A 22544-nucleotide genomic window follows, 5' to 3' on the forward strand; every position below is an offset into this window, starting at 1 on the left:
GCGACTGCTGCCCTGCAAGCAGGCAGGAGTGAGCTGTATTAGGTGAGATTCCTGAACGGTCCCATGAGTAGCTCAGCGGAGATGGCCCTGCACTAACCAGCTCTTGAGGCTCTGTGTTGGCACTGGATATGAAAGGTAGGAGAGTCTTCACCTTCTCCATAGTCAGGGCCAAGCTTTTGCAGCCACAAACCAGGAGAAGGTTGGGTTGCAACAGAGGCCAAACAAACACAGCTGGGTCTCACTTCTGCCTCTGCTGTATCAGTGCCTCCCAAGCTCCCTGTTCTATCTGGGCTGACTCTCAGCCCTGCTCCGAGCCCTGCTCCGAGTAATCTCCTGGGGAAGTGACTCAGTCAGCCCAGCTGGATTAGATGAAATGAAAAACATAAACAGACATTGGTGTGGGAGCAAAGCAGGTCCCACTTGCCAGCCCAGCACATGTGTTTCTCATGAAGGATAACAAGCAATCCACAAGACAGCTTCTCTGAGCAAGGACTCGACACAAGCTGGGGGCTCCCAGCCAGGTCTGTTTTGGCACAGAAACCCTTAATTGAAGTCCCACTGTAACTGAGCGTTGTGCTCCCTTGCTCGCTGGTGCTCCCTTACCTCCTATCTAGACCAAGGCCACTATTTCAGAAAGCCTCCTTGTAGCCAGATCCAGAGTCATCCACTTACAGGAACAACACTAAGGGACTCCCTGCCAGAGGCCACACTTCTAGTTCGCAGCAGGAACCAGGAGCAGGGTGAGCACAAGGCTGAAACGTTCTGAGGGCAAAATGAACCCTCCTGGTCTAGAAGCAGGATCAGTGCTCCCAGAGCTTTCTGCGCCCCCACTGCAGGGGAAGGAAGGGCTGTCCCAGGCCATGGTTGGGGGTGTTCTCAGCTCCTTTAGAAAATTGAAAATCCCTGCCTCATTTGTCCTTCTATAAATGAGAAAAGCACTGTGCTAACTCAGGGAGCCACTGGGACCCTCAAGGGGTGGGTGCCACATGTCTGGGGCAGCCAGGTAGCGTGGGTAGCTACCCCCAGAGAACAGGCACTGGGGTAAGATGATCTTTCCCTAAACCAGCCTCCACTTTGGGAGGGAATGAGCAGGCCAGGGTGCATAGGCAGGTCATTGCTTTCCAAGGAACCTGGGACTTGTTCCAGGGAATCTGGGACTCGTTCACTGTGTGTGGGCCTCGCTCTTTTGCCAGGTGGGTCTTTTTATAGAGCCTGTTGCCAACAGCGATCAGCAGCTTGACGCTGCCTGAGGTGGCGGGGCTCAGATCCGAGCCAGGGCCGGGATCACCCGTCCAGGGCCAGCTCTGAGGTGTGCGTCAGTTGGCGTGCCGGATCAACGGGTGTCCCTGCCCCGCGAACCGGCGGCGGGGCGGCGGCAGAGCCTCTTTCTGCGGGAGCCCTGCAGGCAGTCGTTATGGCAACTGCACCGGCAGGACCCCGGGCCGCTTCTCCGCGGGGGCTCGGCAAGGGGACGGACCCGGCCCGCTCCCCGGGGCTGCGGGGGCAGGCGGGGCACTGGCGGGGGCGCGTCTTGGCGGGCTGGAGGGATGCGGGTTGGGGGCGGCGGGCGGGCAGTGCCGTCCCGTCCCGGGGGGGGGGGGGAGGGGCGTGGGCAGCCCAGTACCGGCGGAGGAGCGGGGGACCCAGCGGCTGCCGGTCGAGGGGGGCCGTCAGAACCGTGAGCCTCCGGGACCGGCCTTTCCCGGGGGTCCCTCGGCCCTTGCGGGCGGGGAGAGGACGGCAGAGTCCGCCGGAAGAGCGGCGGGGCCGGGCGGGGGGCTTGGGGGGCCGGGCGGGGGGTGTGTGTCTGTGTGTCTGGCGGGGCCGGGGGGTCGCTCACCGGCCGCGGCGGCTCCCGGCGGGTCCCGGGTCCAGGTGGTGCTGAAGGGACAGCGCCGCCGCGCTGCGCATGCGCGGGGCCGCCCGGCGGGGGCCGCCGGTGCGCACCGGGGAACCGGGACAGCCGCGGGGCTGGAGCAACCGGGGTGCGCTGGGGAACTGGGGCGACAGCGGGTGTGCGCCGGGGAGCGGGTGCGCGCCGGGGATCGGCGTGCGCTGGGGAGCGGGGGCAGGCTGTGCGCACGGGGAGCTGGGGCACCGGGTCGCTGGCACACGGGGGCCGGTGCCAGCGCCGCGCCGCGCCCGTGGGAGCAGCCCACTGGAGCCGCTGGAGCACCGGTGGGACCCGTGGCCGCCGGGCCGCGCTGCCCCGTCCGCAACGCCCGAGCCTCTCTCCTCCGCCCGGTGCCCCGGCCTAGCAGGGCCGAACGCTCCCCGCCGCCCAGGGCGCTGCCGCTCTCCGGGGGCTCCCCGCGCCTCCCGGGCCTGCCCCGGTGACCCCCGCGCTGCCGCCGGGGCGGGGGACAGAGGCGGGGCCGGGGGCGGGGCGGAGGGGCAGTGCGCACTTCCGCCCGCCGGCGTGACGTCCCGCCTGGACGCTGGCGTCAGGGGCGGGGCGAGGCGTAGCCGTATGGAGCGGCCGGGGGAGCCCCGGCGAGGTGGCAGGTACGGGGCTGGGGGCGGCCGCCTTTGTTCTGGGGCCCCGCGGGCTGGGCCCGGGGCGGCTCCGGGATCCGGGGAGGGGGGGAGAACGGCCGTGGGCGAAGCCCTCCGCCAGCTGCCGGGCCGGGGCCGGGTCCTACCGCGGCCGCCAGCCACAGCTCGGGCTCGGCCGGGCGGACGGCGCTCCTCGGCTCCTGCCCGATCCCGCGGCGCCCCCGCCCCGCCGGGGCCGAGCTCTCGGGAGCGTGTCGGAGCCGCGCTGCTCCCCGCGGGAGGGAGCAGGTGCCTGCCCGGCAGCCCTCGCGGGGCGCCCGCGCGGCTCGGCGCCGGGTGCGGGGGCGCCGGGTGCGGGGGCTGCGGCCGCCCCGCGGGGCGATGCTGCGGCGTGACAGCCAGGCACGGCCGCCGTGCGGGCGGCGCCGGCTCGCTGAGGGACGGCGGCTCCTCGGGCAGCCGGTGGGAAGCCCCGCCCGGGCGCCGCTGGAGGCAGCGCAGGCAGGTGGACTCGGATGCCTGAGCAGTGACGGTCCCGGGCTGGGGAGGAGGTGACGCAGGCGGCAGGTGCGTGCCCCGCTGATGGCTAGCCAAGGGGTTTCACCCTCTAGGTGACATCGCTGAGTCCGTCTTTCTGGCTGTTCCTCCTAGAAGTACCCGGCAGTAGGTGTGAGGTGATCAAGCCTGGCTCCCACCGTAGCCCGGCTCCCTGGTGTCCGATGATGAGTTTGACCCCCTCCAGGGGATGCCTCCTGGACCTGCCCTGGGAAGACATCTTGGTTCCACACATCCTCTGTCACCTGCCACTGCAGCAGCTCCTGAGCTTGCAGAGGGTCAGCAAGTCGTTCCAGTCTCTCATCCAGCTGTACCTGGCCAACATGCGCTGCTTTGACTCAAGCCAGGTATTGCATGGCTCTGAGGCTGGGGGAGACAGAGATGTCTTCCTGCTTTGGAGCTCTCAGGGGAGCATCTGACTATGTCGGGAGAAGAAAACCCTGGCAAGGAGGCTGGTTTCTGCTCAGGAGCTTGGGTTAATGGCTCGGGTGTCAGACTGGACAGATGGGCTCAGGGAGGAGAGGCTGTGATTCAGGGCCCAGCAACGCCAGTGTCTTCAACAAGAGGCCTTGGGAAGAGCAAGCCTGGAAGTTCCACCCAGGCCATTATGGGGCACTGGCTGGCAGAAACACATGCCAGCTCAGGTGTGGCATGGCCTGTTGGTCCTCATGGAGGTTGTGTCCTAGGGTGGGTCTGACAAAAGATAACTCTGTGCCTGGTCTTCAGGGAAAGCTTGTGCTGGCCCTGGGAGATGCTGCCTGGGACTTGGAAAGATGGGAGTAGCCGCTGTTCTGTGAGGACACAGAGTGGTCTAGCAAAGAGAATTTTTGGAGAGCAGCGGTGTGGAGCTCATCATGAGTATATAAATGCAGGCATGATGATGGGGGATGGAGAAGCCAGAGCATCTTCTGGCTTGTGGCAGGAGCCTTGGCAGGAGGGGAAGAGAGCGTGATCCCTGGGATGAGGAGGGGGTGGCTTTGGTCATCACTGTCACAGCAGAAGAGGGGAGGGTATTTTGTGAGGATTGGGCTGATCTGAAACCCTGGGGGATGCCTCATTCTTTCTGGGTTCCCCATGCAGATTGGACCTGCCATCCCTCAAGCTGCTTTCGTTAACCTGCTGAAGGACAACGAAGTACTGCAGCAGCTGGTGCTCCAGAACTGCTCTGACTGGCTTACGGACAGGGAGCTGCTCCCGGTCATCGGGCAGAACCACCACCTGCACCAGATCCAGCTGAAGGGCTGTGCCCAGCTCAGCCGCCACGCGCTGGTGGCCATCTCGCTGAGCTGCCCCAACCTGCGCCAGCTCTCCCTGGCTCACTGTGAGTGGGTGGACAGCCTGTCCCTGCGTAGCCTGGCTGACCACTGCAAGGCGCTGGAGGCTCTGGACCTGACGGCCTGTCGCCAGCTCAAGGATGAGGCCATCTGCTACTTAGTGCAGAAGTGCAGCAGGCTCAAGTCTCTGTCACTGGCTGTCAATGCCAATGTGGGCGACGTGGCAGTTGAGGAGATTGCCAAGAGCTGCCCCGAGCTGGAGCACCTGGATCTCACAGGGTGTCTGCGAGTCAAGAATGACTCCATCAGGTACTGAGCAACATGGGGAGCTGGGGTGGGGATGGCAGGTGTCTGGGGTGGAGAGAGGAAGAGAACCAGAGAGAAAAGTCAGATTTCTTCATGCTGAAAGTAATGAGAGCCCAGTCTAGGGGCAGAAGCCACTAGCAGGCCCTTCAGGAGGGGCACTGTGTTCTACTAACATCAAATTCCCTAGCATGTCACAGGGGGTAGGTCTGGGATCCGACTATGGCCCCTAGTTTCTCTTAGACCATCAGGGTGCTGCTCCCAAGGGATGGTGCATGTGTGACACGGCGGTGAGTGGTGGGCTGCTGGGAGGAGAGAAGAGAGTGAGTGGTGCACTCACGAGACCTGGCTTGCAACCTGCCTGTGCTCTCTTGGCAGGGTCCTGGCTGAGTACTGTCCCAAGCTGCGTTCGCTGAAGGTAAAGCATTGCCACAACGTGGCCGAGTCCAGCCTGAGCATCCTCCGAAGCCGTGGGGTGGAGCTGGATGTGGAGCCTCCACTGCAGAGGGCTCTTGTTCTCCTGCAGGACGTGGTTGGCTTCGCCCCTTTCATTAACCTCCAGATCTAGAACTGCTGCTGTTGGGGAGGGGGGGACTGACACGACGCTGGGATCCCAGGAGGATGCCGAACTGGCTGCTGCAGAGATGTGCAGAGGGAGAGATCAGTCCCATTGGTGAGGCTGGCCTGAGTGGAGCTCGCTCTTTCCTCTGGGACTGTTTAGCAGCCACTGGGTGTTCACGAGTGGGCTTCGTTGGTGCCTCTGGGGAAAGTAACTCCCTCTGCAGTGGTGTGGAGACAGTGACTTGCAGGAACACCATGGTGCTGAACAGGCCTTGGCCAGGCCAGCTAATAGATAGGATTTATTATTTGTTGTATTTTAAATCTCTAAGTGGCAGCTGTCCAGAGAGCAGGAGAGTGTTTGGGGACTGTCCCTGGGGTGGGTGTGCAGGGCATGCCAGCAGAGCTGTTGGGAACGAACCAGGCCAGCTGGAGCAGAAAGAAGAAAAGCTGCCAGCCCTCCTCTTGGGAGAGGGCAGGCCCCTCTGGGAGGAGGGCAGGGCGAGTCCAGCTCCAGCCCACAGCCACTGGCCAGCCTGGCACCAAAAGGCAGGCATGGCCCCGGCGCAGGCAGTGTCCGTCCAGGCCTAGGGTGCTGGTTTAAGCTGGTGTGAGTTGTTTTCAGGGGGAACATGCTCCTAACTCCAGTTTCGCTAGCAGAAAAGCACCAAACCTAGCTGTGTTGTCACTGAAAGCAGTTGATCGTTGCCATTTGTTTCTTCCAGATTCTGACTTAACATTTCAGTAGCACCCAGGCCTGCTACTGTATCCTGCGCTGTGTCGTGCGGCTGGAGCTTTGGCACGCTACAGCGGTGAGAAATGGCAGGAGGCCTGGCCATGCTGTCAGCTGGAGTTCCTGGAGCGCTGCAGGTTGTGTTGGCAGGGAGGGCCTAGCTCTGGTCTGGAGTTCATCCTTAGCCATTCTATCCACAAGTTAACTGTTTGGTTAACCAAAGAGCAGCCACATCTTGTGGTGAACATGAAGAGAGTAAGGAAGAAAGGATGACTCTGCTCCCATCTTTGGCCCCAGGAGGGACTAGAGGCAGTGTCTGTAAAGTATGTGCATGCTCTGGCTGAACTATGCACCAACTCACATAATCTTTATTAACACTGGCACTCAGATTAAAGCAACAGTGCACACAGACTTGTAAAAAGCTTGCTGCAAAAGCACAAGCCGCATCTTAGATCTAAAAATGTCCCATGCAAGGAATAGCAGAGAATGCCCAGGCCCCCGAGAGCCACTGCAGTGTGCCCCTGGGGGCAGAGGGACAGCTACACAAGGAGAGAAGGCTCCTCCTCATCAGCTGGGTTAGTTGAAGTCGAAAGCAGTGTCCTGGCTCCCAGGTTAGTTCCAGTTAGTGGCAGGTGGAGGAGTCCCTTCATCCCTAGGGCCACATGTCCATCTTGCCATGCCTGGCCAGTGAGGTGGAGGCTGAAGTGCAGGAGGACCTGGCTGTCAGTGGAACTTGTACTTCCTGGCTGGTTTGAGGCTGATGTAGGTCCTCTTCATCTCCTCGCTCTCAGGCTTCTTGATGTCTTTGTATCTCTCTCCCTTTGTACTCACCACCTGGTTATCGATATAGCGGATCAACTTCTTGGGCGCCTGGAGAGGAAAGACATTAACACCAAGTGGATGGACAGTGACACTGCTAGGGAAAGGGGGTGACAAGCAGAAGCAGAGCTGTGCTCAGGGGGGGAGATGCAGGAAGACTGGGGTGGGCTGCTTTACCCATACCTTGTGCTGTGAATCTTGGCCAAAACTGGGAAGGAAGCTGTCTGATGGGGGCGGAACAGGAGCCATGCTAGTCAGGAATGGTAGGAACTGACAGACCCTGTAGCACCTTAGCTAAGTTAATCTTCCCTCTTTGCTGACTAGTGGGCTTTCTGAATCATCCTGTCTTTGGCCTGCCCCTTTGTTTTTTGGACTTGCAGCCTGACTCTTAAACCTTGTAGCCAAAGGATATTCAAACTGCTGGTGAGCTGGGACTGTTCTTCTTACCTCCTTGGGTGGAGCTGGCCGGTGTGTCTTCTGATCGTCTGCGCTATCCACCATCATGTATCTGAAACACATGAAGTACTTAGTGAACACTGTAACAGGCATTGCCTGGGGCTACTCACAGCCTATGTCCTTTCTCCGCTGGCTGTTCTGTGGCTGTGTGATGTGCCCTACTTGCCTAGATTGCAGCTAGGAGCACTCTGGATGAAACGGACAAGAACTGTGTCGCCCTTCTGGTGAGAATCCAGCAGGATTCTCCTGGAGTATCATCCTTGGCCGTTTGTGAAGGGTATTGAAAACTCAGGCTGCTGAGAATGCCGATAGCCCCTGCAGAACTGAGAGAGGTGCTGAGGTCTGTTGTGCTCTGCCGTAGGGGCAGCTTTGCTCCTTCTCAGCCTGAGTGACGGCAACCGAAGGAGACAGAGGGGAGATTACAGGACCAAGCTGGCTGCTTCTACCCTGAAGAGATGGTGTTCCTTTCACACTCCACCTACTACTTGACTCGGACACTTGACTAGGAAATGTCTGTGCTGGAAGCAACTTCATGAAAGCATCACCTCGTTCCCTGTGCGACTGAAATATCAGGGCCCAAGCATTTGCTTGCTGTACTGCTAAGTTACTACTCTTGACACTTTGGTGCTGGTTTAGCAGGCAGACAGCACAGCTGACCATGACTTCTCCCTCAGTAGTTAGTATCGTTGCTCCTGTGTACCTTCAGCTATGGTGATCTGCTCTCTGTACCCGTGCTTGAGTGATGTTTAAAGTACAGGATGTTGCCAAAATGTCATTAAAGTGAAGTTCCAAGAAACATAACTAGCAGCCAGTGCTTTTCTTTTTTGTTCCCTTGCATGTGACTCTGAAACAAGCCCGCACGGGAGACAGGCAAGGGCAGGGATTGCTCATTCTGCCTAGATGCCATTCTGCCTTGCTTTATTTTTCCCTAGCCCATTGGCTGTTTATTCTGTCACTGGATCTGTACAGTGGTGGAAAAGATGTGATTGGATAGACACGTGGAATTTGCGTTCCCTGCAGGAAGATACTCATGAAAGCTGAGATCTTAAGAGCAGATCGATGAAACCACAGTGTAGGTTCTCCTATTGAGAATGCTTTTGGAAATGAATAAAGGTAAACCAATCTAAAGCCACTTTTGTTCCCAAGAAGTTCATAGGGGGCCTTCAGAGAGGTTTCTTTAAATGCACTGAACCCACACCTTCAGCAGCTGAGATTTAATCTTCCCAATGCTGCTGTACAGGCAGTCTCTTAAAGATCTCTTTAGCCTTGTTTGGACTGTGTCCGAGGACAGAGGCATGAATGAGTTGCTGTAGCTCTTCAAGTCAGCCTGTTTCACCTGCATGTTTGTGCCTTGAACCTTTAACTGGAACCTCAGCTGACAGTAGTGGTTCACACTGTACCTGTAGAGGCTGAAACCTCACACACAGCCAGTGTTGTGACCCGGCTGGTACAGGTAACCAGTTCCTGTGCCAGAGCTCTAAAAGAAATTCAGATGTAGGTTGTTTGTTTTGGGGTTTTTTTTGTTGTTTTTTTCCCCCCATTCCCCACCTGATGATTATATTTGCGCTTAGATGTGTTCGGCTATACCCAAATCAGCTTCGTGGCATCCATGCATCCAAAGTTCTTTATAGACCACATTGTCGTTCTGACCTTCCCCAAACTGCCACCTCCTCCTTTACTGGGAGCAGAATAAGGGGTTCGTTGCTGCTGGGTACTTACTTCTGTAGGATAACCTGTTTTAGTTCCTCGTGGTTGGGCGCTCTGCGGGGCCGTGCCAGTTCCTGGGAGGAAACAAGGCAGGTGCATGAGTAGCACAACGCATGGGGTGTACAGCTGCCCCCCTGCTAGCCCAGTGAGCCCAGCTGTGGGAGCAGTGCCTCAGCCCCTGTGGGAAGGGGGCTGCCACAGCTCTGCTGGGGCGCTGGCTCAGCTGTGGGCTCGGCCTGTGCTCACAGAGCCAAGGGGGGGCAGGGGGTGTTATTCTCTGTGATCCTCCTGGCTCATTGTGCGGAAAATTCCAGCGGGCAAAGCTTCCACTTGCAGCAGACAGCTGGGACACCTCTTTGTCCCCGAGCTTTGCCCTGCTCCTTGGCCTGCTGCCACCCAGCTCAGAGTACAGTACCTTCACACTTGCACCTGCTGGGGCAATTTCCACCTTCTCCTCCACAATTAACTGCACTGCCTCCTCCAAGTTCCCCAAGGCCATGGCAAGTGCCTTCTCTGCCTGGCTCACGGTACATGCTGGGAACATCTCCAGTAGCAGCTCCACCCCATCCTTCGAGTCATTGCCTTCCTAATTGGAGCAAGAGACAGAAGTAAGTTGGGGATACGGCGAGGAGAGGGCTATTGAAAGGGCCTCTCTGGTTTTGTGTTGTCAGAAAATTCAGCTTGCCCTTAGCTGAAGACTCTCCCTCCTTACGAGCGTGACTAAAGCCCATTCCTGAAGTAAACACGACTGTATCTTTGCAAGGACAAAACATCACTCTTTCTTAATCTCCTCCCCCTATATTTCACCTTTCTTTAAAGAAAGTAGGGCTGCTGTGAACTGGCTCATCTGTGTGGCTCTACGTCTCCTTAGGAGTGAGATTTCTGGACACTGCGGTGCAAATGCTTGAAGTCTGGCTCACCTTGAGAAGTTACATGTCCTTTGGTCAGAAAGGGAAGGGAGCGCTAAACAGTGAGCTGCGGCTGCATCACAAGGAAGCGCAGTAGCAGCATTTGCTAGGCGGCTATGGACACAGAGTGATCGCGCTGCAGAGCAGGAAGAGCTCAGTACTGGAGAGACAGCAAGCAGAGCGTGGGGGTAGGAGGCGGGGGGGATCTCTGCCAGGTGCTGCAATGCCTGTAGCATGGGTCAGGCTGCATGGTGCTACAGGATCAGGACCGCTGGGGCAACGACTCGGTGCTGTATAGCTGAGTAAGTGCACAGCACAGGTCACCGAGGGTGGGACCGGTGTCTTCAGGGCTGACACCCAGACGCGACTGCTTCCTGCGCAGGTACGGCATGGTAGCTGGGGAGAGAAACGGTGATCCAGCTCAAACTGTAGTGAGGCTAAGGGAACAGGGTGAAGCGGGGTAGAGCCTGGCTAGTGCTGCAGAGGTGTCCCCATGGTGCTGCCGTGGGATCTCCAAGGGCACTGGGACAGGCTCTCTCAACCATTGCTCCGGCTCATCCTTTCCAGCTGGAAAGGACGAGCCGGAGCGATGGCTCATACTCTTCTGTCAGCACGTAATTTTCTTTTTCCACTTACTGACGCAGTCTTGCTCAGGCCATACAATGGAGTAGATCACAGACACCAGTGATGCTGTGTCACAGCCTATGCTGTGGTTCCTTTCAGAGCCAGAAAATGCCCTCAGGTGGTGCTGGTAGCCTAGTGCTGGGTGACTGTCCCCAGTGCTCCTGCTCCTCTGCAGGGTGCTCATACCTGGGCCCCGGCTCCATCTGTCGGAGTGCACAGCCTTTCCCCATTGCAGGCTCCAGCTCCAGGCTCCTGGCCCTTGGTCAGGTCTTCAGAGGGTGCTTCGCTCCCGCTTTCCACAGCCTTTTGGCCAGGTTTTTCTTAAAGACATAGTGATACCTCCTGAGGAACAGCCCCACTAAGGCTAGAGCTCCATGCTTTCCATTGGCATTAGACTGCTAGTGCACTGTGTGCCAAAGCAAATCCCTTCTAAGTGACAAGACTGGGAAGCACTGCTGTTCCTCCTGCCCTCAGCAGGGACAGCTACAGCTCTGCTCACGCTGCCCTGCAGGAAGGCAGTGCCAGCACATGCTGGAGTGCCCAAGCACTGCATTTCCAGGCCTTACCAGGCATGGGCTGCTTGCAGATTCAATTATGCCTGTCAGTTCTTGGCCCTCTAGTGCTCTGACTGTGCATACTTATGGTATTTTTGTTACATTTCTAAGAATTCCCTAGTGTTTGCTCACAATTTTGAACTAAGGTGTTGTTTTGATTTTAAATTTGGGAATACCCACTGGTAATCCCCAGGCTGTATGGGAGCCAGCACGTCCTGTGATCAGGGTACTCTGATGCACCTCCCTTTGCAGGCTCTTTCTGTGTCACTGTAAAAAGAATCATTTCACCTCTGTTCTGTCCCCTCTAAAACTGGGATGGTGCTGTCCTTCCACACTCTGGCTGTATTAGGGTCCTCAAAGGGTAGGATGCAGGGGACCAGAGCAGAGCAGTAAGTTTTGTGAAGTTCAAGAAAGCAGCAAGTAAGGTAAGACAGGGATGTCTGTTCTACGCTGTGTAGCCTTCTGGCTCCTGTTAAGACAGCAGTGATGTTGCTAGATAAGCAAAACCCAGACTGGTGTGTCCTTAATGTCCAGGTACTTCACCCATCTGGTCTTCAGTGGAAGTACCTTTGGGGCTGATTAATATAGCAATCCAGCTGACCTGAGAATGCTGAGGTTAGAAAGGGCCATTGGGATAGTGAAGTCTTCTGCAGTCCTGCATAGTGCAGGCTACAGCACTTCATTGCTGATTTTGCATCCGTGCCAGGGTTCACAGATGAATGGGAAGTGAGCTCTGAGGATGCTCAAACTCTAGAAGTGATACACATAATCAGCTGGATTCTCTATTTGATGATGCACCAGCATGGGCTGCCCAGTGGCAGCATCACTTAAGCAGATGGCTGTCAGAGGCAGGCAGAAATCCTCACTTTCAGAATTAACCTATGGTAGAATTTCAACAAGCAGCCCTATAGCTGCTATTTCTTCCTTATTACTCTGGATTTCATCTCAACAGAAGTACCTGGAGGTCTGGGTCAGTGTTTTTCATCCCAGTATGTCTTGGACAGTATTCCCTGTGACTCAAACCTCCCATGTATTAATATCAGAAACTTGACTGAACATTACAAAAAAATTGTCAGCCAATTTGGGCTACCCTGTGAAATCCTAAGTGTAGCAAATAAGATGTATTTTATCCTGTGACCCTCTGTCACACGGCATGGACTACTTTCTTGTGCTGAAACTGTGTAACTCACCTTTGTTGCGAGCTTCACCAAGCCTTTCTGACAGAGAGAACATCATTTCACAAACATCCCCACTGCAAGAGACAGAAGCTGTATAATTAGTGTGAGGAATAAAAGCAGTAGCCTGTCCTACTTGGCTACCTCTTTATAGAAGGACAAGGCTTGATGGGAAGCCCAATAAAATAAACTGGTATTTCAGATGGCCAAGGACCTACTTGTGAACTATATTGGGATTAGCATTTGTGCATTCAGGCAAAGCCTGACTTAGTCACAATGGTTTGGTACTAATACCTCTTCAAGTGGGTATAACAAAAGAATTTATGGTAGTTAGGGGCTTGGGTCCAGGCCCCCAGTGCATGGCATCCACATGCAAAGCGGTAACATTCACATACCTGTGGATTTCTGCAAAACCAGGAATATATGCCTCCATCATTTCCACAAAGGTGTCCATGTCAAAGGTCTCCTCAGAGGACTCTGGTGAGCCCAGCTCTTCCAGGACACCCGTGATGTAAGAGAAGAAAACATCATCCATCCCACTGGAAACAGAGAGAACACAGGACATGGCAGCAGGGTCAACACGCCCATTTTTCCTCTCTTGCTCTCCATCCCCATTCCACCTAACCTTGTGCCTTTCTAATAGAGCAGCAGAAGGACCTATGTAGACTGTATCTTATGGGCAGATCCCACCAGTAAAGCCAGGTAGCAGGTGGACAGTGGTTGAGTGGGAAGCAGATAAAATACATAATGCTGTCCTCCTTCCTGGGCAGTGCTGAATGAAAGCCCCAGCAAGTGCCCAGGGTTCTGCTCCTGTAGGTGCTTCATCAGAGCTAACCAATATATTCCAAGTGCTCAAACCCTGACTTTTCTACGCTGACTGATGTTTCAGGTGAGGTCATCATATTCTCTCAAGTCGCAATTTGTATGGGATGCTGTGTTCTCTGCTTGCTGCTCTCCACACTTGTGCCACTGCTGCCACCAGTGCAAAACCTGCTGCTGCAAAACCAGCTGCTGTGTTCCAGCCTCAAGGTGGCTGTATCTCTGCATGCGGGCAGAATTCAAAATAGGGAGAGCCCTGACATAGCATTATGCTGCTCAGAAAGCCCTCGGGAGCACTGTGGAATGAAGGGAATCCCATGCTCTAATGTGTATTGCTGGACAGGAAATTAATCATCCCGGTTGTCAAAGAAATGACATTGCTAGATTGCAATGCTAAACGATAGTTGTTCAAGCGCTCACATCAGAGCCTGAGCAAATTACCTGCATCCTGGATCTGACTTAAGGAAAAGCAACACAAAGCACAGGAAAGCTACACAGCTCCACTTGGAGTTCAGTATAATGTGCAGAGGGACAATTAGCACAGAGTTCAAGCTAAAACTGTTATATTGGATCTTCCTATGTCAACATACCTGAGGTCTGCAGCAGGGATGTGGGACTGGATGAAGCATGTCAGTGTGTCTCGAATGATTCTTTCAAGCTCCATGTCTCTAAACCTGTCTCTCTAAAAAAAAAAGGAGGAAGAAGGCAATCTCCACATAATTTCAAAGGCAAGAAGTAGATAAAAATATCAAGATCAAAAGGTAAGCATGGTATAGGCAAGTGTGCTCTTCCCATCAGAACAATTCACAAACTCCTCTGATGTGTCCTGTCATCCCTGGGTAACAGCAGGCAAAAGATATCCACAAAAAGCAGCAGTATGAGGATCCACTGGAAATACCAGCCCTAAGAAGCCCAATCTCTTGGGCCTCTCCTGCTTTTGTTGCTGTACTGTACATTTAAAATGTCTCCTCCAGGAAGCAAAGCTGGAAATGCAGATCTATCCAGCTCCAGGACCTCAGAGACACCTCCTGAGCTGGAATGCCGCGCTGTCTGGGACGGAAGCAGTGGGTAGTGGGTTTGCCTGTTCAGTGCAGAAAGGGGTGGACCTTCCAGCTAAGAGAATTCACAGTAATGCTTGGACTCAGAAACGAGTGGGAGGAAGGGTAACGTCCCCTAAAGAAAGGCCAACCTAGAGCGTATCTTACAGGGAAATACCAAGCAGGGCACAGACAACTAGTCTGCCAGCCAAAATATCAAAGGTCCCCAGGTCAGGCATGGACTGCCAGTGGAATCCTGCCCAGACAGGAGCCTGTTGTTGTGCTTGGTAAATGAGCCATTCTGCAGTTGATGCAGCTGCAACAAGGGGCGCTTGATAACCCAAAACTCAGAGTTCTAAGAACCACAGAGCTCCTACAGAAGCGATGTCAGAGGGGGTCTGCTCACAGCCCTCCTTCAGCTATCAGTACTGGGCCTGGACTGAAACGGGTGGAGAAAAGCTGTTCCTTAACCATTCCTTTCCCCTTGGGCCTACAAAGCTGCTGGGTGGACAAACTCCTGGTGTAAGCACCGAGTTCTTCCCAAAGAAGGAAACTAGCCCCGCGTATAGAGAAACTGATGTGGTCATTGGCAAGAGAGCTTCCAAAGGTCATCATGCTCCTACCGACACAGCTTCCTCATTCCAACCACACCAAGACCTGACCAGGTCTGTTTGACACAGACCTTGCAGAGCAGTCGTGTGGGTTGCTGAGAGATGCTTCCTGTGGGAGTCAAAAAGGTTTGGCATTTCCAGAGGTGAGACTTCTAGAGCTAGCAAGATATAAAGAGGAACCACCCCACAGTACTCAGCACTGCTCCTGTGGGACCCAGAGAGAACCAAAGCCCAGCAGCCTGTTGGCAGGTCCATCTGCAGTCTTGGGGCCCATTCAAGCTCTGTGCTGCACTTGGCCACCACCCAAGAGCACACACACACTCCTCCCGTTGTGGCTGCCCGGGGAGCACACCCAAGCCAGGCAGAGCTGCCTCTGGCTATGGTCACAGAAAGGCTCCAGTGACTTCACTCTCAATATTGACGGAGGAAGCTGTGACACAGGCTTATGCAAAAGTGCTCTGCTGGGTATACGGCATCCCACATCGCACACCCTACAAGGATTCCTCATGAAATATCCCCAGTCTGTGCTTTTCTACTCTTCAGGGCTTTGAACAGATGTAGATTTTGCCACCTGAAGGACCATCTCTTTCTGAATCCCTGTGTCAGTGCCATTCCCTTGGGGCAGGAGGGAGACAAATAAGGAAAGAACCTCACAGCAACAGACACGAACAGTGAGACATACCCATACAGAAGAACTGCCCCAATTGCCACTGGGTTCAAAGCTAAACACAAAAGTCATCTAATCACCTAAACTTTCCTGCAGCTACTGTTAGTATTAACCCTCCCACTGGTCTAGATCCAGTAACTAAAAAAGAGACCAAACCCTTCTTTAGCTGTCTCTCTCACTTGGGGAAATGAACGACGAGTTAAAAATGCTGTATATTTATATGACCAACATAGATGTACTCAAACACAGCGTGCGCAGAAACAACCAGGCGGAGGCCTAATCAGAAAGGTTTATGTTTGCTGTTTTTGTCTTAAGCTACAAAGTTTCTTTGCCCCTTGTAATTTTAACTAGAAAATTCCCATTTCACAGCATTAGAGGAAAACAACAGCCCAGACTTTTTCAGGCGGGAACTCTTCATGCAAACACCCCAAGTGAGCTCCTGCACTCCTTTTATTTTTCAGCCTCTTGAGGATCCTTTGTTTGCATTTTTCTCACCTTTGCAGATCTCATGGCCTGCAAGCGTTGAAGCTGGTTATAAAAACAACCATGTGTAAAAACTCCCTCCTGCTCCCCATTTGCTGTTTCTGTGTGTTCTGTGGTGCTGTGACAGAACCAAGTTTATCTTCATCATCTTTGCAAATACCTTGCTCTATCCTTCTCAGGCATCAAAAAGCCAATGGTAAGATTTGGGGTCTCACTGTTGGTAAGAATATTGTCCTAAGCAGCTTGTTTGTCCCACATTTTAAGCTGAATCTACAAAAGCTGACAACCACTATGCCTGCTGAACTCGCAAGTACAAGAAAAGTTCTGTTCTTTTTTACAGAAACCATGGACGGAAAATCAACATGCAGCAGTCAAAATGCTTTTTCTACCATCACTACTATCCAGAAGATTTCCTTCTTACTCAGAGTCTTCATGACATCCTCGGAACTGAAAGTCTAAAGGATTTTATTCATTTCCATGAAACAGGCCAATATTCTACAGGAGATAACTGTATAGTAACCAATAACATTTCCTGACAACCCAAATTACCTGAACAACAGAGCACAATTCACCATGTCAAAGGCACTTTTGTGAGGTCCATAAATTAGCTGCTGGTAATTTATTCTGATCAATAGAACAGGCAAAGTCACTCATCTCTTCAATCAAAGGCACTTGCAGGCAAGCGTCAGACTGGGACAAGAGAAAAGATAATGCGCAGCAGGAGTATTGTAGCTACAGCCGGTCACTAACTGTCTTGAATCCATTCCCCAACCTCTGTCAACCACAAGAAACACTGGTGCAAAGTGTGTGAAAATATTCAGGTATTTTCCTGTGAAGTTACCACTTTGTATCTGAACAAAAGCTATTTCCTTGTGTCGTGAGTGGAAAGAAGGCAGAAGGTTTTAACCATTGGGTATAAATTGTCCCTGGCATCTCAGACAAATCCATCCGCCAGCACACTCGGATTTAAGGCGTGCGTCCAGAGGAGGCAAGCTGCCACCCTTCGCCTGCCTTTGAAGAAAGGAAAGCCTTTAAATGACAAAAGCACAGTCTTATACAGAAGGATAGAAAGTAGCTAGGTGATCAAGTATTTCTTCAAAGGTCAGCCATCACACTTTCACCTGAAGAACCCACCGCTGCTCCTCTAAATCCAAAGGCACCAAGACAGAGAGATGCACTTGCCTTTGATCATTTATTGCTGCAGGGGAGAGATCTTATTCCCCAGTAAACAGACTGTCCTTACAAAACTGAACATCTGGGGGACCTGTAATGCACAACAGCCTTGGTGGACCGAGGCTTGTGGAAGAGAAGTCCTGAAGGTCCTCCAGCCTTTTAGGTTTGTTGGGTATTTTCTTGAAATAGAGGGAGCTGATTAAAAACCTTTGCACAAATATTTTAAAATAGATTCTTCTAGGAACAAACTGATATTGCTGCATGTTCATCCCCATGTAGCCAAGTTTAGATTAACATAACTCAGGACACCAAACCGCCTTAGGTATTACACCTTCAAATGCAACATGTTTCCAGGTGTGACCTGCAATGGCTAAGGGGGAGATTTACTAGAAGGGCTTATCCTACATGCACAGTTTTGTGGAGGAGTGATTTACAATGCACTGAACAATCTAAAACCCAAAGGCAGGAGAAATCACTCTCCTGAGAGCTCAATTTTACTGAAAAGGTAGCACCACCGCTTTAGACTTTGAGCCACAATTGCAGTGGGCGTTTTAAGATCACTTCGGTAGTTGACAGCTGATTGAGCTACGTTTATGAAAGTCTTTCTGCATTTCTTGGCATGATAATGTGGGGTCTGCTTAACATGTTGCACAGAATCTATTTTTTAAAACATACGGCCAAGAAATGGTATTCCTATTGCTCTGCCCTCAGCTAGAGCCTCAGAGTTTCCCACCGTCAGAACAAGAGACCTTCAACCCTTGGAATGCTTGTCACTTTTCAGGCAGTCTTTAAACACAGCGGTTTATTATTAGTGAGCAGCGGAGCACCGTATGTCATCTCATTAAGACGGGCTTGGTTTGAAATATCACGAGTGCTTACTTGGTCCACATAGTATCACATGGCATACTTCCTCACCTCAGGCAGAGAAAAGTGGTATCGGTTCTTAAAATGTGAATGTGAAAATGATTCATTTTCTCTAATTTAGCCAGCAGCTCAGCAGAGTTTGGCACCCTACTGTCTGTCTTCAGAACCTGGTAATCTCCATCACCCTTGCATTTTCCTTCCTAACATGTTAATGTCAAATTTGGTTGTTTTTTTCTTTGTAAAAAGCTGCAGAAATAATACCCCTCTAAAACTACCATTATCCTTGTGGTGCCCAAGATGTATACTTACGCTACATTCAAGAGAAGCTGTCTTTTTGTACAATTCACATGAACCTGTCTTCCTTAAAAAAAAAAAAAAAGGCTGAAAATCTGAAATGTTTGCATACAGCTAGATCATTTCTGAAGGCTCTTTGAACTCAGATTTCAGTAATCATTCTCAAACAGTCAATGTGATGGGATGGGAATGATTGATTGTGCCTTGGACTTTATATTAACTAGATAGACTTGAGCGCAGCAATTTAGGAAAATGTTTCTGAGCTAAGAGGACCTGCCATTCAGATGTATATCAACTTTTATGAGATCATAAATTTGCCTACTAATGAGTTGAGGTTTCTGCAAGCAGGAGACAGGCCCTGTACGCTTTGGAGGGCGTGCGCATGCCTGTGCTTGGGGAAGTGCGGATCCTGGGATATAAGGAGCTCTCAGCGTAGCAGTGCTATACAGCCTCAGAGCAAACCTCTCGAACGCCAGACCCGCAGGACAGAGCGCGAGCTGTGGCTGTATTCCGCTGAACTATTTTACCTCCTGAAACTTCACTGGCTCAAAAGAAAACTTTCCAGGCCGAGTAACGCCTTACAGATGTAATTTGTGAGGTCCCATTTTTTGTTTTGCTTGCTAAGGAAGCCCCTGAAAGGACTTTCATGGTGGGGTTGCTATGGGAAAGCAGGCTGAGATCATTGTGCATGTTAAGACAATTAACTGCTTAATGCTCGGACATTAAAATAAGGCTTTTTTTTTAATAACTTAGTCCCACTAAATTACAGTAATAGAAGATAGTAATGCCAGTGGCCAGACTTTCCCCCCCCTGCCCCGAGAGCTATGCTGGGTGGCTGCACTTGGGCGGTGCTCTGCTGCCACGGGGCCCTTACCTGAGCAGGAGTGTCGCCCGTGCAAGGACCTCGGCTCACGGCCGGTGCCTACGAGTCACTCCAGTGCCTGCAAGAGTCGGCAGTCCATCCTACGGCTGCTTGGCCCAAGCCAAGAAGGAGGGAAGACCTTTACGGAAAAGGAAAGCTGAATTAGCTGGGCAGGGGGGACGACAGAATCATTCTTTGTATGTTGGTGTCTTTGTGCTTTATGTCACTTGTGACTGTTTCCCCTAATGCAAAGGGTACAGCTTTACCCTTTGGAATAAAACGTACTATGTGAAAGGCTAACTTGGATGGGAGAACAGCGCGCTTGTCAGCCTTCAAATGCCGCGTTGGGATGTTTTTCGACCTGCACAATTGCCCGCAGTGGTCTCGGAACATCACAGGTGTATTCCAGAAGCACTGGTGGCCTCATCGCCACTGTCAAACACAGCTTCTTTCTGGTGGCTTTCCCAGGGCAGACAGAGCCGGCCTCGGGCTTCCCTGCCGCCGCTCCCGCGCGCTTGCGGGCACGGCCAGAGCTCCGCAGCCCCGCGCCGGTGCGAGGCTGGCGCTCTCCACACCCGCCCTTGGCTGAGCACCGCCGGGATGCCTCCTGGTCCCGCTGCCTGGTCCCGCTCCGCTCGCGGGCACGCATTCTGCCAGGGGGGCTCGAGAGACTGCGGCAGGGGAGCGCCCGCACCACGCCCCGCGCCCCGCGGGCGGAACGCGTTTGCTCACGCTGCAGAGGGCCCTGCGGCGGCTCTGCCGCCCGGCCCCGGGCTAGGACAGCGACGCGGACACGGCGCACGGACCTCCGGCTGGGACACGGACACGGCCCGGGCCCCGGCCGGCGGCGGGCGCCTCACGGCCCGCAGCGCGACCCCCGCTCCCGCTCCGCGAGCGGCAGTCGTCTCCCCGCACCTCCCGCCGCGTCCCCGCCCTGCGCACCCCGCGATTAACCCGCCCGCCCGCGATTCCCAGGCTCCCGCCCCCCCCCCCCCCGGGGACACCGGCGACGACAGGGGGCTGCGGGCTGGCTCCCCGCAGGCCGCCGGCGGTAGCCGGGCCGCGGGCCGCGGGGTCACCGTCACCGCCCCGGGGGGTCCCGGCGGCGGGAGGGGCCGAGAGCGCGCCGCCGGTAGGGGTGGGGGTAGGGGGTCACCTGACGGCCCGCGCGCCCCCGCCGCGCTCCCTCCCGGCACCGGTCCCGCGCGGCGCGCTTGAAAGCGTCACGTGGCCGCGCCCGCCGCCGGCCATAGAGGCGGACGCGGGAGGGTAGAGCGGCTGCGTGCTGGCGCGCTCCCCGCGCCGCCATCTTGGTTGTGGGCAGGAGCCGCGAGGCGGGGCGGTACGGAAGCGTCTGTGGGGGACGCGGGAGCGCGGCGGTGCTTTGTAGAGTGACCCGCGGTAAAGACTAAGTGAAATCCTCCTCCCTGCCAAGCGCAGGAGGTGCGTTCCCTGATGAAACAGCACGTTTCAAGCGCTTGGGCAAGGCTGCCCCGCTCCTTGGGGTGCTTCTCCCGACACAAAAGACCAGCTGGAGAGGTGGGCCTGGGAGAACCTCGTGAGGTTCAACAAGGCCAAGTGCAAGGGCCTGCCCCTGGGTCGGGGCAACCCGCGGTACCAGCACAGGCTGGGGGAGGAAGGGATTGAGAGCAGCCCTGCAGAGAAGGACGTGCGGGTGCCGGGGGGTGAAAAGCTGGACGTGGCCCAGCAATGTGCGCTCGCAGCCCAGAAGCCACCTGTCCCCTGGGCCGCATCGGGGGCAGCGGGGCGAGGGAGGGGGTTCTGCCCCTCTGCCCCGCTCTGGTGGGACCCCCCTGCAGCGCCGCCTCCAGCGCTGGAGCCCTCAGCACAAGGACTCGGGGCTGCTGGAGTGGGTCCGGAGGGGGCCACAAAGATGCTCCGAGGGCTGGAGCCCCTCTGCTCCGGGGCCAGGCTGAGGGGGTTGGGGCTGTTCGGCCTGGGGGAGGGAAGGCTGCGGGGAGGCCTTACTGCGGCCTCCCAGTACTTACAGGGGGGCTATGGGAAAGATGGGGACAGCCTCTTCAGCAAGGCCTGTTGTGACAGGACAAGGGAAGTGGTTTTAAACTAAAGGAGGGGAGATTTAGACTGGATGTAAGGAAAAAAATTTTTACACTGAGCGTGGTGGAGGGCTGGCACAGCTTCCCCAGAGAGGTGGCCGATGCCCCATCCCTAGAGACATTCCAGGCCAGGCTGGACGGGGCTCTGAGTGACCTGATCTAGTTGCAGATGTCCCTGCTCGCTGCAGGGGTTTGGACTGGATGGGCTCTAAAGGTCCCTTCCAACCCAAACCATTCTATGATTCAAAGGTCTCCTGAGGTGGAAGCACCGCCTGCGGGACGTTCCCCAAGCTGCTGTCTTTGTGAAAGTTGGGAGCTGCGTGCAGAGCCTCCTGGCTCTGCTCCCTCTTCTGATAAAAAGCCTCCCCACTCCACCCCCTGCTTGACAAGCCGCTGCTTATTGCTTTATTCTGGCGATTCAGAGGGCTGCAGTGTGTTAGGGTGGCCTCAGGCCCTTGGAGAAGACACAGCAGAGCCGCGCTGCGGGGCAGGACTGCGGCTTTTGCCTTGCTCGCTGGCTGCAGGGCCCTTCCCCGGCCCGATGAGCAGCTCCTTGTTTGACTTGGTTCTGACAGTGTCAGTAGGCGCTTCCTGGAGCAGTTTTGGAGGAGTAACGGTGTGATGCTGGGGGCTTCTCCTTCACAGAAGTCCTAAAGCAGCACGGCATAGTTATTCTCCAACTCATGCTCCTCCGTAATATGTTGCTGAATACCAAACAAATGAGCCTGATCCTGCCTTTGGCAGTACCAGGAAAAATCCAGAGTAACGCCAGCAGCGTAGGGAACATCACTCCACACTCACTCCAGTGTCATTAAAAGCAGAGTCTGTTTCCATTGTTTATTTCCATTTAAATGTATATGCATTCCTTCCTTGTCATTGTATGAATATACTTAATTTAGGAGTATTCACTGTCTTTGAATTCTTCTGCTTTTGAAGACTGTTTTTTGCTGCACTTATGCATATGTTAACTGAAACTAATCAACTATGCTGCCTGATCTGTCCTCTGATCTGTGGTTTTACCTTAGCTTGGGGAATAGTTTGAAAATCCCCCAACAAGTCTCCAGTTTCTAGGATGGGTTTTGACTTGTGCGACCCTACTATATAAAGGACATGCTGAAAATGCAGCTGCTTCTGGGGCAGGCACACGGTGGAAATTGGATTACATCACAGAGAAGTGGAAGGGGAATTTCTGAAGAAAACAAAGCAGCACATGTAAAGCCCCTAGAAATTAACAGTCTTTAAAGCTAAGAGAAACAATTGCAGTTACCTTGTCTGACCTAAATTCCCTGGTCAGTTCTTGACTGAACTAGGACAGAACTTCCTAAACTACTTTATGTTATAAGAGCATATGAGGCTCTACCAGCTTCTTCAACGAGTGGTTCATGGCACCCTATTCGTCAGCAGAATTTAGGGATTTATTGGGTTTGCTTCAGTCTGCTTTGTAGTTTCCTTGACTTGCTTGGAAACCTCGAGCCCTGTGAGAAATTTTGAGAG

At 54.1% G+C, this 22544-nt stretch overlaps 2 protein-coding genes and 1 long non-coding RNA gene across 5 annotated transcripts in view; 2 read left to right on the top strand and 1 right to left on the bottom strand.

Moving 5' to 3' along the window:
* The first annotated feature begins 2418 nt into the window (after nucleotides 1–2418).
* FBXL15 (F-box and leucine rich repeat protein 15) lies at nucleotides 2419–7995 on the top strand. 2 transcript variants are annotated; one of them, XM_064463687.1, is made up of 4 exons: nucleotides 2419–2505; nucleotides 3148–3398; nucleotides 4132–4634; nucleotides 5007–7995. In XM_064463687.1, exons 2-4 carry the CDS (start codon nucleotides 3216–3218, stop codon nucleotides 5194–5196), a joined length of 876 nt encoding a protein of 291 aa, XP_064319757.1. In that variant the 5' UTR covers nucleotides 2419–2505; nucleotides 3148–3215; the 3' UTR covers nucleotides 5197–7995. The 2 variants fall into 2 exon arrangements, with proteins under 2 accessions (XP_064319757.1, XP_064319758.1); XM_064463688.1 differs by lacking the exon at nucleotides 2419–2505 and adding an exon at nucleotides 2865–3063.
* Nucleotides 6266–20234, bottom strand: CUEDC2 (CUE domain containing 2). 2 transcript variants are annotated; one of them, XM_064463690.1, is made up of 10 exons: nucleotides 20129–20233; nucleotides 18985–19111; nucleotides 13572–13663; nucleotides 12558–12701; nucleotides 12178–12239; nucleotides 10620–10753; nucleotides 9317–9487; nucleotides 8914–8975; nucleotides 7186–7246; nucleotides 6266–6789 (listed from the first exon to the last, which is right to left on the bottom strand). In XM_064463690.1, exons 3-10 carry the CDS (start codon nucleotides 13643–13645, stop codon nucleotides 6643–6645), a joined length of 855 nt encoding a protein of 284 aa, XP_064319760.1. In that variant the 5' UTR covers nucleotides 13646–13663; nucleotides 18985–19111; nucleotides 20129–20233; the 3' UTR covers nucleotides 6266–6642. The 2 variants fall into 2 exon arrangements, with proteins under 2 accessions (XP_064319760.1, XP_064319759.1); XM_064463689.1 differs by lacking the exon at nucleotides 6266–6789 and having other exon boundaries at nucleotides 7033–7246; nucleotides 20129–20234.
* Nucleotides 20235–20287: 53 nt separating this feature from the next.
* The window catches only part of LOC135315463 (uncharacterized), a 295947-nt gene continuing 293690 nt past the window's right edge, over nucleotides 20288–22544 (top strand). Inside the window, exon 1 of the long non-coding RNA XR_010374926.1 lies at nucleotides 20288–20511. This is a non-coding gene — a long non-coding RNA (uncharacterized LOC135315463). The remainder of the gene's footprint in view (nucleotides 20512–22544) is intronic.

The sequence above is a fragment of the Phalacrocorax carbo genome, chromosome 12 (genome assembly GCF_963921805.1).
Source record: "Phalacrocorax carbo chromosome 12, bPhaCar2.1, whole genome shotgun sequence".
Classification (NCBI taxonomy): domain Eukaryota; kingdom Metazoa; phylum Chordata; class Aves; order Suliformes; family Phalacrocoracidae; genus Phalacrocorax; species Phalacrocorax carbo.